We start from the raw sequence: 15,116 nt of genomic DNA, 5'->3' as shown, positions 1-15,116 counted from the left end.
TCGTGTATGTATAAACATTCTTAATTTAAGATGACAGGCGTAACAGCATACGTGAGAGCCAAACAGAGAAAATGTAAACAAAACGACCGTCGGTTTTATTGCTTCGACTTCCGCTTATTATATAAAACATTGGGTTTTATTTTAATTCTTGACGGTGAAATTCACAATTGGTTGATTATAAACATGTCTATTTCACATTCGCGGAATCAAGTGAACGCATAAAACAAATGCAGGTCTGTAATGTTAAAGTCGATGTAAATAAGCGTGCTACCCTTATGTTTCAACCGAGTTTTTCCTTTAACAAATTTTGTGTCTACCAAATTGGGTTGGTTGGGGTGTAATACTAATAATAAGTGTTGCCTTTAATTTAATCAATAAAATAAATTGACTTCATTAATTTTTTTGAACCACCTCTTAAGAAAATCTAAAAAATATGAATGGAATGATAAATCACAAGTACAAACTCATCATATTTTTTGCATTTTAGATAGGATTTATTCAGCAAAATTTAAGGGTGACGTCATCAATTTTTTTAGGAGGGATGAACAAATACATTTTGAACAAAAGTTTACCATGCTTATAATAACTTTAAAATATTCCCAAGATTTCAAAGCATTCGGTTTTGTAATTCCTGATTAAATCGATAAAATAAATTCACGCCTTCATTAATTTTTTTGAGTCACCCTGTATATGCAAATCGAAAAAATTTGAATGGAATGATAAATCACAAGAAGAGACTCACCATATTTTGTACATTTTAGATAGGATTTTTTCAGCAAAATTTTGTGGTGACATCATAAATTTTTTAGGGGGGACGACCAAATACGTTTTGATCAAAAATTTACCATGCTTATGATAATTTTAAAATGTCTTCAAGATTTCGAAGCATTCGCTTTTGTAGTTCCTGAGTAAATCAGTAAAATAAATTTACGCTTTCATTTATTTTCTTGAATCACCCTGTATATGCAAATCCAAAAAATACGAATGGAGTGATAGATCACAAGTACAGACTGATCATATTTTGTACATTCTAGATATGATTTATTCGGCAAATTTTCGAGCTGACGTCATCAAGTTTTTGGAGGGGATAAGCAAATATATTTTGACTAAACATTTATTATGCCCTTTATAACCTTAAAACATCTGCAAGATGTCAGAGCATTCCGTTTTGTAGTTCCTGATTAAATCAATAAAATATATTTACGCATTCATTAATTTTTTTGAGTCACTCTGTATATGCAAATCCAAAAAATATGAATGGAGTGATAAATTACAAGTACAGGCTCATCATATTTTGTACATTTTAGATATGATTTATTCGGCAAACTTTCGAGCTGACGTCATCAAGTTTTTGGAGGGGATAAGCAAATATATTTTGACTAAACATTTATTATGCTCTTTATGACCTTAAAACATCTGCAAGATTTCGGAGCATTCGGTTTTGTAGTTCCTGATTAAATCAATAAAATATATTTACGCATTCATTAATTTTTTTGAGTCACCCTGTATATGCAAATCCAAAAAATATGAATGGAGTGATAGATCACAAGTACAGGCTCATCATATTTTGTACATTTTAGATATGATTTATTCCACAAACTTTTGAGCTGACGTCATAAAGTTTTTGGAGGGGATAAGCAAATATTTTTTGACTAAAGATTTATGATGCTCTTTATAGCCTTAAAACATCTGCAACATTTCAAAGCATTCTGGTTAGCAGATTAAAAATTAAATTTCAAAATGTTGTTTTATAATTTTGATTTTTTTTCCAAAAATCTGGACGTTTCGGGTGAAAAGTCGATTCAGAGTTGTAAACTACATGTGTAGGACTATGTTATTTTATACAATTGAAAACCCATTTACTATGTACAATTGTGAAGTGACGTCATCGCATTAGTGGTGGGGATGATTGGACAAATTTTGGTTAGCGTTTTACCATCTACATGATATTCTTAATATAAGTACAAAATTTCACAATAATCGGTCGAGTACTTTCGGAGATTATCTGTCTAATAAAAATCCGGGACAACAGACGGACAGACGGACAGACGGACGGACAGACAGACGGAAATGGGAGACCTATTTCTTCGTCTTCTAGGGGTCATGAAAGATCGAGAAAACGTAAAAATAGAGAGTCGGCCGACGGACTCGATTACAATACTTCCTTTGCTTACGCTCGGGAAGTAAAAATTGGTCGAAGGCTATACATATAATCCGACAAATCCAGTTCTTTAAAAAAATTATAAAATTTGATTTTACGATTTTCGTTTTGTGATAACCACTGTAAAGTAAAAACCAGAGGCATAAATAACACCCCTTGTCCTTTAGCAGTAATAATAGCAATCTGAAGCTCAAGTGTTTATTTATGTTTATACATCGAAAGAATGTCACATAGAAGTTAGTTTCATTTGAATGAGTTTGTTTTCTCAAAACAGGACTAAAATTATTAATTCAACCACAATCGAACAAAATGTTCTGAATATTAAAATTCTTATTTTATCATTATTATATAGAGACGTGCGTATTCTTCACATTTTCGAGAAAATGGGGTAACTCTTTCTTAAATTGAACAATAAAGTAGTCACACCAATGCAAGAAAAAAAAAGAAAAGGGCATTAAACCACAATCACAGTACCGCAGGTCGCCATTATCTCCAATACATCTGCGCCACGGAGACGTACAAAACGTGTAAGGGATAAAACGTTATTATGCCTTGCAAGTTTTTCTACGAAAATTTGAACGAGTATATTTGTGTATAACATTCAAATCATTTTAAAATACCATTAATTGAAATGACGTCATCAAATTGTTGGTGAGGATTATTAGCCAAATTTTGGTTAGTGTTTAATCATCTACATGTTATTTCGAATATACATACAAAATTTGACAACAATTGGACCAGCAGTTTTGGAAATTACGTGTCTAATAAAAATATATACAGACAGACAAACAGACTGACAGACGGAAACGGGAGACTACTTTTTTCGTACTATAGGGGTCATGAAACGTCGAGAAAACATAAAAGTGGCCATTCGTCCAATGGACTCGATTAGAGATTGATTATTTTAAGTTCAACATGGTGAGTCATCAGAATCTGACAACGGACTGTTAGTCAGTAACGTAACATGCACACTTCAGAAAGAGGTGGTTTTTTAAAATTATTTTTTTAAATCGCCAACAATAACACAGGGAAACATAAACTTAAGTGAACTTGTCAACACGCTAGCAGGAATGCGAATGAATCTAGTAGGCACTAACCTAAACAGGTACCCTTACGCAGTTAGACAAAGAAACGATGACGGACGCCTCTGAGGGTGCGTCCACCCCTTAAATTTGAAAGTGGACTGGGCCCGACCGATTATGTGCTTCTATGCAGCTTTACAGCTGTGTTGACTTTACAGTGAACGATGTCTACAATACTCCTTTCGCTTACACTCGGGAAGTAAAAATGCCAATTTTTTTTGAAATGTAGGTGTCCCAGTAGTCTGATGGCGCAAGATTAGTATTCCTAATGATTAAATTTAAAATTTTGCTCTGACTTCTCATCCGAACACTCCTTTTCTTTATTTAACTTTGTAGTAGTGCAACCTAGTCGTTTCCACACACAATTTTACCACCAGAGGTCGCCCCAACTGGTCAATTGTTATTGTTTGAAGAAAGACACAAAGATTTTTAGTTATTGAAAGTTATGAGGAAAAGTGCATGTGAGCCATCTCATTACCTAACTCCACTGCAAAAAACTCTAGTTGTAGCCACCACTGTGAAGCTTGCAGAATAAAAATAAAACTATTTAGACCCCACAGCAGAATGCAATAATGTGTAATGAAAGTACTCTACTGTGGGCATTGTTGCTCAGCACATTGATAATGGAATAGCTGATTAACAAACCAGGTGTCTGAGTCTGCGGAAATCGATTGGACATTATTCAACTGATGCGAGATGTTTTAGATCACAACATTTCTACCTATCGTTCTTCCTTTAAGGCAGCAAATGGAAAAATTCGACCAAACACAATATTTATCTGAAGCCTCCCCCCTTCTACTGCGGCTGATACTACCACCGGATTATAGAATACAGAGTTAAATCACAACGGATGTTCAGTTAAAAAAGTCATCAAGTTGGCGTCGCTCTTTTGATAGAAGAAAGTGTGGCGAAAAACGCATGTGCTTAATTAGTATACTTATATACTGTTGTATATAATTGACATTTATAAAAATTAAAGTCAACTTAAACATCTACTTAGTTAAATAAAAAAGAGTGTTCGAATGGGAAAACTTAGCACAATTAAACAAAGACCAAAGGATTTTATAAAGTTCGGCCTCGATCATTCTAAAGAATCTTTTAATCCCAACGAATGTGATCACTTTAAAACTCTTGCGTGTAAACGAATATGTTGCACTACTATCTAGTTAAATAAAGAAAAGTGTTCGGATGAGAACACGTAGCACAATTTTAAATTGATTCATTAGAAATGCAGACGACAATTAAAGTCTAACATCATAAATTCATTTGACCTATGTAATATTTTCAGATACATAGTTTTTTTTTTATTTAAAAATGTAATTTTACACACCATAGTTGTACATATTTTTAAACTAAACAGTATTTTTAACTGATCTATATAGATCTATTAAATTTTGCAAATTGTCAATTGTCTATATTTTACAAATCGGAGACCCTGTATTTTATAAAATTTTTGGACTTATCCCCAAGTAAATTTTGTCTTGATTCCGAATTTGTTAAGATTCATCCTAATCGACTTTTTTTGACTGGACTAAACTCCAGCAAATCCTGTATTAGAAGATACTGCACTAAAGGGCAAGTTCAATATTATAAATATACAGGGTGAGCCAGTAAGCAATTGCTCCTAGATATCTCGTTAATTATTAAAAAATATATACGAAACAATTTAAATACTACAGTTAGACGTTTCCGTGAAGATCATACACAAAAATTAGTTTCGACTGAACAGTGTTTTTACATATTCTGATAGACCTCTCCCTAGGCTTTATAATTACACTTTATTTTTGAAAATCCGAAGCGACGTTGCCACGTGATCCCAATTTTCTTATTAATAGTTTTAGCAATGTAAGTGTTCACAAAAAATACATCGAAATAGGGTTGTTTTTAAAATCTGTTACAATATTTTGTAGAGAGATAAATGAGCGTACGCGGTTTGTTCTGGACTAAATAAAATTAACTTCTAGTATACAAAGCGTTTATAAAAAAAATACTATGTTGAAATATCGATATTTAAGTCTTTTCAAACAGAACACCCTATATATTATTACTGTATCTTATTCTGTTTTTTTTGTTCTCTTTCACTTTTGTTAAGTATTTTCTATCTTTAAAGTTGCTAATTATTGTGTTTTTTCCTTTTTTAAGCAACATATTGAAAAAAGAACAAAAAATACAGGAAGATGCAGTAATAAACAGTCCTTAACAACGTGTCATAGAGTTAGTGCGCCATTTTTGGTCCTGTATGACTTTTTTTATTTCTAATAATTAATCAGATATCGAGGATACGCGCTTAGAGAACCATCCTGTATATAAAAATAAGTAATCTGCCCTTTAAAAAACCTAAGAAAACGATACAAAAGTAACTAGAATGTGTTGTCAAAATTCCAAACCTCCATTTTAGAAATGCTGCGACCTAGAATTTTAAATATAATCTTTTTTTCCATAAAATGCAAATATCTTAAAAACTACTAAGGAAAAAGCTCTTGTATCTGAAATCGTTTTCCTGTGTTTACACCACAGAATCTAAATTTATAAAAATAACGTACATATAAATTTACATTGTTTCCATACATAAACGTTTTCAATTTTTTCCGTACATTTCTAGTCTGTTGACAATTTTATTACAGCATAATCTCCCAGCCTACAGAATCAATAACTTTGAAATATTACCTATACGTTAGGATTATGAGGAAAATGGCAAAACGCCGATCAAATTTATTACCCCAAAAACTCAGTCCGTATCGAAATTTCTACTGTAGTGTTTACAGTTTTGCTGAAAAATACTTAAGGCCAATCCCCACGTTTGCCACGTAGTATTTTCAATATATTTTAACAAAATGTAACATCTTCGTTATTGTCAGACCTATTGTTATGAAATTCTATCGTATCAAATACATTATCGAGTTTATTATTATCGTATCTCATTTCCAACAAAAAAGTCGACAATGTATGTGTACGATGGTTTTGTAACCTGAAAACGGTGTTGAAAACCGCGTTCCGAAATTTCCATAAATAAATGGGATCTCGAGTTCAAACGTGATGCAAAAATTTTACTGAAATTAAAAAAGAAAATGATAAACTGTTTTTTGACAAAACTGCCCGTGCGATATATGCATAGAGAAAGTTGTGGACAAGGCATATTTAAAATTAATAATGGAGATATTATATTTTGAATATGTATTGAAAATCCCATGCGGCAAACGTGGGGACTGGCCTTAATGTAGTTTTTGTTGTGCTTCAAAATACTGGAAATTTGCATACAAATAGCTGGACGAACTTGTTGCTGACAGTTGTCGCCGAAAGAAAAAACTATGTTTTTTATTTAAAGTTATTATTATGTATTATAAAAACTCCAAGAGTTTTTTATACACTCCGTGTGCGTATCTAGTCATCCCTAGCCAAAGTTGCTTATTATTTGAGAATTCGGTAACCGGTAAGTAGAATACAGGGTGATTTTTAATATGTACAAACTACATAGGTACTTATAATTTCTTCCTTTGTTGAAACGTAACTTTGAAAGGTTGGATTCTAAAGCAAAAAAGTAAAAAGTAAAAGATTGTGATGATTCGAGCTGTTCTTCTCATATTATTTCCACTCTACCTGGGAAACAATTATTACTATTATTACTAATGGAATTGTTGAGTGAAGTGATATTCCCTTTTCAGATATCTATTAAAGCAAATAAATCAACGTAGAATGAGCCCTATTTTTGCGTTTCTTTTTGCACCAGTTTTAAATCCCGATTAAACGAATGGAACGTGGAAAGTAATTATATGGCTTTTATCCACCACAACTTAATTTCCTCGTGGAATGTTGACCGTTTCATTGAAACATCAATAGACAGATTCAAGCAGGTTATTATTTCGGTTATTTAACCGATTGACGAAAAGGGTTAAATTCCTTCCCATTTACCAAAGTTCGAAATTAGCAATGTAATTTACACAGGAGGAAGGTATTTGAATCAAGAAACGAGACGACATGAACATATTGTTTTAAAAATAAACCCTTACTATAATATGATTTCGATACACCAGTAGTTGAATTCATTTTCTTCATTCATACATATTGATTTTTACATTTGCGCATTACACAGCTTGTAAACAACACTACAATCTCAAGATCCGCCAAGCCAGCAATTTTCTAAATTTATACACCGATAAGCAACCCCTAATCCGGCTTCAGATGTCGTGTGATTACCAGTTTAGAAGTCGACACTATCAAAAATCCTTATCGCCTAATACGCCTTGATCTGGATTATGATATTTGTAGTAAATTCACGCCATAATATTCCCCACGGTGAAATTCCAATAGTAACCAGTTCTACTAGGTAGTAAATCTGTGGGTAAACTAATCGGAAGGGTGTAACAGACAATTAATTCCGTTATAATAGTGTTCGATACAGATCCGCATTAGCAAAATTGTGCAAGGGACCGTGAAAGCTTTCCGGCTACTCGGACTCGTAAATATTTCAGCGTCTACAAATAAAATTTTTATCAAGTAGAAAAATCGATAGTTTCAGTTTGGCCAGTAAGCTGTATCGTCTTTTTTTTCACTTTTGGCTACTACATTATAAATAAATGTTGTAAAAGTGCGATAAAAGCGCTACTATATACTTGCGACATTTTATATTCTCCGTGGCGACAATTTTGTCATTTTAACGCAGTCGTTCTGCTTTTATGGTGGTTTTGCCCGAGTCAGGGGTGTTAATTCTTAATTCCTCTCATAATGTGCGAACTCATCCAATGAACTCGGCTTGTTACAAGCTTCCTTTATGTTTAAAATTATCTACAGGTTGGTACTTAACAGAATATAATTCGAAAATAAACAAACTAATCCGTGCCTCCACATCCGCATTATAACTAACTTTCGGGCAAAGTACGTTAAATTTACTTGTCCGCAATGATCTAGCTTAGTAGGTAATTAATTAATTATTTTCTGCTACGGAGAACATTTACTTTAGTTACCAATAATTAAAATTTGATAAAGACCCAAGTACAACAAAAACACATGGAAATTGAACTCTGTATTTCTGTACACAGTGGGGAGTTTTTGTGGGGCACAACGCTATAAATAATTTTTCCGTTTATTAACTTTACTGACGTCAAAGTTCGAAGAAACCACGGAAAAACGCGACACCTGATTAAGTAAAAAATGTATTAAAAATTTGTTAAAAGCTTCAAACGTCATGTGTATTGACGTATATAGGGTGTCTCAGCGGTTTGGTGGTGGGGGGTTACGCATTTATCGTGGATTATTGAAAAAGATCGTTGACGTATTCTAATATTTACGCATTTAGGGTTCTAGATCCTGGATTCTAATACGAGTTATAGTTTTTTCATGTTCCATGACCTCTAAAGATAGTAAAAATAGGTCCCCCGTTTTCGGTTGTCTGACGTCTGTCATCTGTTAGTTGTGTGTGTCAACTATATAACTAGAAATTTAATCTGACTCCAGGTTTATAGTCTATCCCTTGTTTTGATGCCAAGAAGACGCATATACAGGGTGTTCAAAAACTGGCGCACCAACTCAATGACAAGTTGTTCAGGACCATTTATAAAATGCAGAAAAAACAATTTAAAAATCAGAAGTTGTTCAAATTTCGAAATTTCACGACATTTTAATTCTGGAGACACCATGTCTTTATTCTTAGATTTCTTCATTTTAAGACATTACATTGGTGAGTTTGTGCACCATTTTTTGAACACTCTGTATAAGAATCATTTTGGGTCTTAAATTGTAAAAACCTAACTTAATTATGTATGAGTTGTCTCTTTATATCTCTCATTTTCTATCTTTCTTTCACTTGTGCTGTTAAGTGATTATTGATAAACACTTAGTTGGAATATTACCAACGTCATGGAAGAAGTATGTGTTTGTGTTTTCTTATCACTGAAACATACTCACTATCTAATCAAAGTTCTTATCGCTTTTGAATGTATTGGTTTTTGAGCCTTCAAATCTAGGCTTTACGTATAGTCAGGTTGGCCGAGCGGTCTAAGGCGCCAGATTTAAGCTCTGGTTCTCGAAAGAGAGCGTGGGTTCGAACCCCACACCTGACAATTTTTTTTCTCTGCACACTTTATCTTATCTTATCATTAAAAAAATTATTTGTTTACAATCACAGTGTCATCAGCAATCATTGTGTAATCAGAATATACATATGTTCAAGAAATATAATATTTACAGTCATCAATTTTTATATATCCCCATCTTTAAATATTGCGAAGTTGAGAATTTTTAAATATCCTAGCCGGCGAATGGCTACCTTCATGTTTTTTCGATGTTTCATGTCGACTGTATCGATGTTTATTCGACAGATGATCACCGGAATTACGGGATCGATTCTTATCAAATGTAATAACTTCTTTTTAAATATCGGGCAGATGGAAAAAAATCTCATATATGTGTACTTGCGGTTCATGAATCCGCTTCGAGTTTTTACAGAAAAAATAAAGTAATAAAACTCGATTCCTTCACTTTTTTTTTACTTTGTGACGGGTATTAGGTATATGTATATTTGTTATCTAATAAACTGGATGTTTGCCTATACCTACTTCAAAAACGAGGGAAGTTCTGTCCAATAATTGAACTAGGATACAAAAAATCCAGAGTCAATTCTAACTTGCCTATATGTTTTTTGCTATAAGGTCCTGCAGAAACTTCGTAACACTGTTATAATATAATTTATATTTATTTTACGCCAGATAGGGACCTGTTTGGAATTCTACGTGATTAGTTCCATATTAAAGACGCGTACTTCCGCCTAACCTCAAATCAAGATGTATCATTTACGCTAAGAATGCGACTTGTTGTAAAATTGCTTTTTTATGCTCACTCCGTGCGTTATTGATGGTGTATCCCAGCCGGAATATTATTGCGTGAGCTGAAACTTTGATTCGCCGGTTCCAGCGCACGCACTTCGGTTTCTTTTCCTTCGAAAACTCGTTAAAACTGACAGTAGATTTTTTATTTCAAGCATCCCATTGCTCGGACGATCGTCTTCAGATGTTCAACAACTCCTGCTACCTCTTCGTGAGCTACCCCGAAGTGACGTGGCCGACGGCCCAGGAAATATGCAGAGGCAAAAAAAGTCAATTAGCGTCGGTCCTGAGCCCGGAAGAAGAGCGTTTCATCACAACGAATATCCGAAAGTCTGTCGAATACCGAACTAGCGCTCTTTACTGGCTCGGCGGGAGGTCCGAACCACATTCTGATTTTAAGTGGATCGATGGAAATTCCATGGATTACATGGGATGGCTTCCTGGGCAGAAACCCCCGGACGGTGAAATCGCCAAAAACTCGGAAAATGTCAGGTGAGGATAGGTCTAGATGAAAAATTCTTGGCCGAATGCGGAGAATTTTTTTTGTTTATTGCAAATCCCGTACGGGCGAGGACATTGTAAAAATTTGGGGCAATGTCTTGCTTGAGCTTTGGCATTAACTATGAAAATTTTCCGTGGATAATATTTCCGTTATCCGACATTTCATTTAGTTTGTTGATGACATAAACAGCAATTGGTTACAATATAAACAACCTGTTATTTAATTACGATGATTGAAAAGAGGAGTATTATTTACAAAATTGGTAACAAATATGTATGTTATTTTTATCTGTTAAAACCAGACTGTGTGCTCTAAATTATCTATTGTGCGTTCCGCTTTGACTTGGCAGCGTTCTAAACACTTAAGCAATGCATTTTATATGGAAGAATTCGCGGTGGTCTTGTCAGTTATCAAAAATCTACCGATTTCTAATGAAATTTATACATGAATTTTACACAAATTATCATAAAGTTTTTGTTATTCCTCTTCTATTCGTGTTAAAATTTGACAGACGTTTTGTAGAACAACTTCCTTGACTTGATTAATAGATTTGATACATTGTTGGCTGGAAAATGAGGTTACCTGAAAGCAATGCTATTAAAAATGTTGGCAAACCATTTTAAAATCTTGAAAGAAGGTGATTTAATTGTAGAGACAATTGCACCTATCATTTAAGTTTCTTGATCCCAAATATTGATTTTTTTGAGAAGAAACTCGAAGATTTATTATAATTTTGACCACGATTTAAAAAAAAGTTAAAAAAACTCAATAGAAAAGAGATTTACATTTTAAGACTGACCTACAATTTTTCTGGGCCCAAAAAAAGATGCGCCTGCTAGAAAAACTGGTCTAACGTTACTTAGAAAGAATCAAAGCAGATCCATAAACCACAAGTAAAAGAGTTAGTAATTTTATAGAATTTAAATAATATTTACTAAGCAGTATGTTGACGTCATCAAATTGTTGGTGCAGATGATTATTGATTAGACAAATTTTAGTTGGAGTTTTAAAAAATAAAACAAAATGAAAACCAAAAAAGTTCTCACCCCTATCTGTTAGAAATATTTACTTGTTAGAAGGTACACCAATTATTTGCCAAAATCAGTCTTATCTTAACAAGTACTAGCCCCACCCCCCGCCCTTTATTTTCTTAGAGGGTATATCATTTGCCAAAATCAGTCTTATCTTAGCAAGTACTAGCCCCGCCCACCCGCCCTCTATTTTCTTAAAGAGTATATCACTTGCCAAAATCAGTCGTATCTTAGCAAGTATTAGCCCCACCCGCCCTTTATTTTCAGAGAGGATATGTGATTTGCCAAAATCAGTCGTATCTTAGGAAGTATTAGCCCCGCCCACCCAGCCACTATTTTCTTAGGGAGCATGCTAATTTATTAACTGAGGTACAATTTTATGTTCCACGACTAAGTTGTAGAGTACCAATAACTTTTTATTATAATGTACCTAACACTTTCCATCACTATAACTGTCCGCTCTTAATATGTTTTAGGCTATACAATTGTCTTGGTGTTAACTTAGATATATTTCATGTCAAGCTTAATAACAAAAGTGTAAAACAAACAATTCTGGCATATTATTCCTAATTATGATACAAATTTTCTTTCGTTTATGTTTTCTTTTATTTGTATTTATTTTATTTTATTTTATTTTGTTATGTATTAGTGCCTTGTGTTTCCACACAGTCGAAAAATCGAATCATCCAAATCTCGATAATTCCAGAAATTGATTTTTCAATTTTTCAATTTTTGACTTTTCGATTTTGGTCTATTTCGATTTCTCAATTTTTCGACTTCCCGACTTTTCCATTTTTCAGTTTCCTGATGTTTCCGTTTTTGAATACTTAGATGTTTCGATTTTTCGATTCCTCGCTTTTCCGATTTTTCGGCTTTTCGATAATTCGATTATAATTGTTCAATTGAAAATCGAAGAGTCGAAATATCGAAAATCTTAAAAATCAAAAAATCGACACATCGAAAAGTCGAGCAATCGAGAAATGGGAAAATCACAAGAAGAAGAAAGAACAACAAAAAGAAATCGAAATGGCATATCTCGGTTTTCCGATTTTTCGGCTTTTCGATCTTTCGATCTTTCGATTTTTCAGTTTTTTTATTCTTCAATTTTCCGATTTTTTAAATTTTGAATTTTCGATTTCTCGATTTTTGTTTTTTTTTTTTTAGATTTTTGAATTTTCAATTTTTCGACTACTCGACTTTTCCGTTTCTCGATTTCTCAATGTTTTGATTTTTCAATTTCCCGATGTTTGCACTTTTGAATTTTTCGATATTTCGATTTTTTAATTTTTGAGTTTGTTGATTCTTCAATTTTCCTCATTTTTCAATTTTCGCGATTTTTGAAACTTGAGATTTTTCGATTTCTAGACTTTCACATTTTTCAGTTTTTGGAAATTTCAAATCTTAGATTTTTTAGGTTTTTGATGTTTCAGTTTTTCTGTTTCCAAAAAAAATGAAAATCGAAAAGTCGAAAAATTGAAAATTTTAAAAATCAAAAATCAGAAATGGGAAAATCAAAAGAAGAAGAAATCGAAATGTCACTGCCTCGGTTTTCCGATTTTTCGATTTTTCAATTTTTGAGTTTTTTGATTTTTAAATTTTCTCGATTTTTTAAATTTTGAATTTTCGATTTCTCGATTTTGTTTTTAGATTTTTAAATTTTTTAATTTTTCGACTTGTCAATTTTTCCGTCACTCGATTTTTCAATGTTTTGATTTTTCAATTTCCCGATGTTTCCGTTTTTGAATATTTCGATGTTTCGATTTTTCGGTTTTCCGATTTTTCAGTTCTTCGATTTTTCAGTTTTTGGAAATTTCAAATCTTAGATTTTTCAGGTTTTCGATCTTTCGATTTTTCTCTTTCCAAAAAAAAATGAAAATCGAAAAGTGGACAAACAGAAAATTTAAAAATCTAAAAATCGAAAAGTCAAAAAACGAGAAATGGGAAAATCATAAAATTTTCGGCTTTCGATTTTACAATTTTTCGATATTTCGATTTTTCAAATTTTCGATTTTTGAGTTATTTGATTCTTCAATTTTCGCAATTTTTAAAATTTTGAATTTGCGATTTCTCGATTTTTCAAATTTTCCATGTTTCGATTTTTCAGTTCTTCGATTTTTCAGTTTGGAAATTTCAAATTATAGATTTCTCGGATTTTTGATGTTTCGATTTTTCTATCTCCAAAAAAAATTGAAAATCGAAAAGTCGAAAATTTTAAAAATAAAAAAAAATCGAAACATTGAAGTCGAGAAATCGAGAAATGGGAAAAATCACACGAAGAAGAAGAAAAAGAAAGAAGAAGAAGGAAAAGAAAGAAGAAGAAAAATCGAAATGGCATATATCGGTTTTCCGATTTTTCAGCTTTTCGATTTTCTAATTTTTCGATGTTTCGATTTTTCAATTTTTTGGTTTTTGTTGATTATTCAATTTTCTTATTTATCAATTTTTGAGTTTTTGATTCTTAAATTTTCGTGATTTTTTTAAATTTTGAATTTTCAATTTCTCGATTTTTCATTTTTTTTTAAATTTTTCAATTTTTCAATTTTTCGACTTCTCGACTTTTCCATTTCTCGATGTTTTGATTTTTCAATTTCCCGATGTTTCCGTTTTTGAATACTTCGAAGTTTCGATTTCTCGGTTTTCAGATTTTTCGATTTTATAATTTTTCGACGTTTCGATTTTTCAATTTTCGCGATTTTTGAAATTTTAGATTTTTCGATTTCTCGATCTTCATGACTAAGTTGTAGAGTACCAATAACTTTTTATTATAATGTACCTAACACTTTCCATCACTATAACTGTCCGCTCTTAATATGTTTTAGGCTATACAATTGTCTTGGTGTTAACTTAGATATATTTCATGTCAAGCTTAATAACAAAAGTGTAAAACAAACAATTCTGGCATATTATTCCTAATTATGATACAAATTTTCTTTCGTTTATGTTTTCTTTTATTTGTATTTATTTTATTTTATTTTATTTTGTTATGTATTAGTGCCTTGTGTTTCCACACAGTCGAAAAATCGAATCATCCAAATCTCGATAATTCCAGAAATTGATTTTTCAATTTTTCAATTTTTGACTTTTCGATTTTGGTCTATTTCGATTTCTCAATTTTTCGACTTCCCGACTTTTCCATTTTTCAGTTTCCTGATGTTTCCGTTTTTGAATACTTAGATGTTTCGATTTTTCGATTCCTCGCTTTTCCGATTTTTCGGCTTTTCGATAATTCGATTGTTCAATTGAAAATCGAAGAGTCGAAATATCGAAAATCTTAAAAATCAAAAAATCGACACATCGAAAAGTCGAGCAATCGAGAAATGGGAAAATCACAAGAAGAAGAAAGAACAACAAAAAGAAATCGAAATGGCATATCTCGGTTTTCCGATTTTTCGGCTTTTCGATCTTTCGATCTTTCGATTTTTCAGTTTTTTTATTCTTCAATTTTCCGATTTTTTAAATTTTGAATTTTCGATTTCTCGATTTTTGTTTTTTTTTTTTTAGATTTTTGAATTTTCAATTTTT

The 15,116-nt window shown here is 32.3% G+C and overlaps 1 protein-coding gene across 2 annotated transcripts in view; it reads left to right on the top strand.

The window, feature by feature from the left end:
• Positions 1-15,116, top strand: part of LOC135139429 (uncharacterized) — a 229,932-nt gene that overhangs the window by 198,333 nt on the left and 16,483 nt on the right. For both annotated transcript variants that reach the window (XM_064069657.1, XM_064069656.1), the window contains exon 10: positions 10,217-10,553. In XM_064069657.1, the coding sequence (XP_063925727.1) occupies positions 10,217-10,553 (337 nt within the window). The remainder of the gene's footprint in view (positions 1-10,216; positions 10,554-15,116) is intronic.

Source organism: Zophobas morio, unplaced genomic scaffold (genome assembly GCF_036711695.1).
Source record: "Zophobas morio isolate AGI-343-1 ecotype UQ-CSIRO unplaced genomic scaffold, CSIRO_AGI_Zmor_V1 ptg000031l, whole genome shotgun sequence".
NCBI lineage: Eukaryota > Metazoa > Arthropoda > Insecta > Coleoptera > Tenebrionidae > Zophobas > Zophobas morio.
Note: the sequence above shows the minus strand (reverse complement) of the source record. Positions and strands in the feature narration are given on the sequence as shown.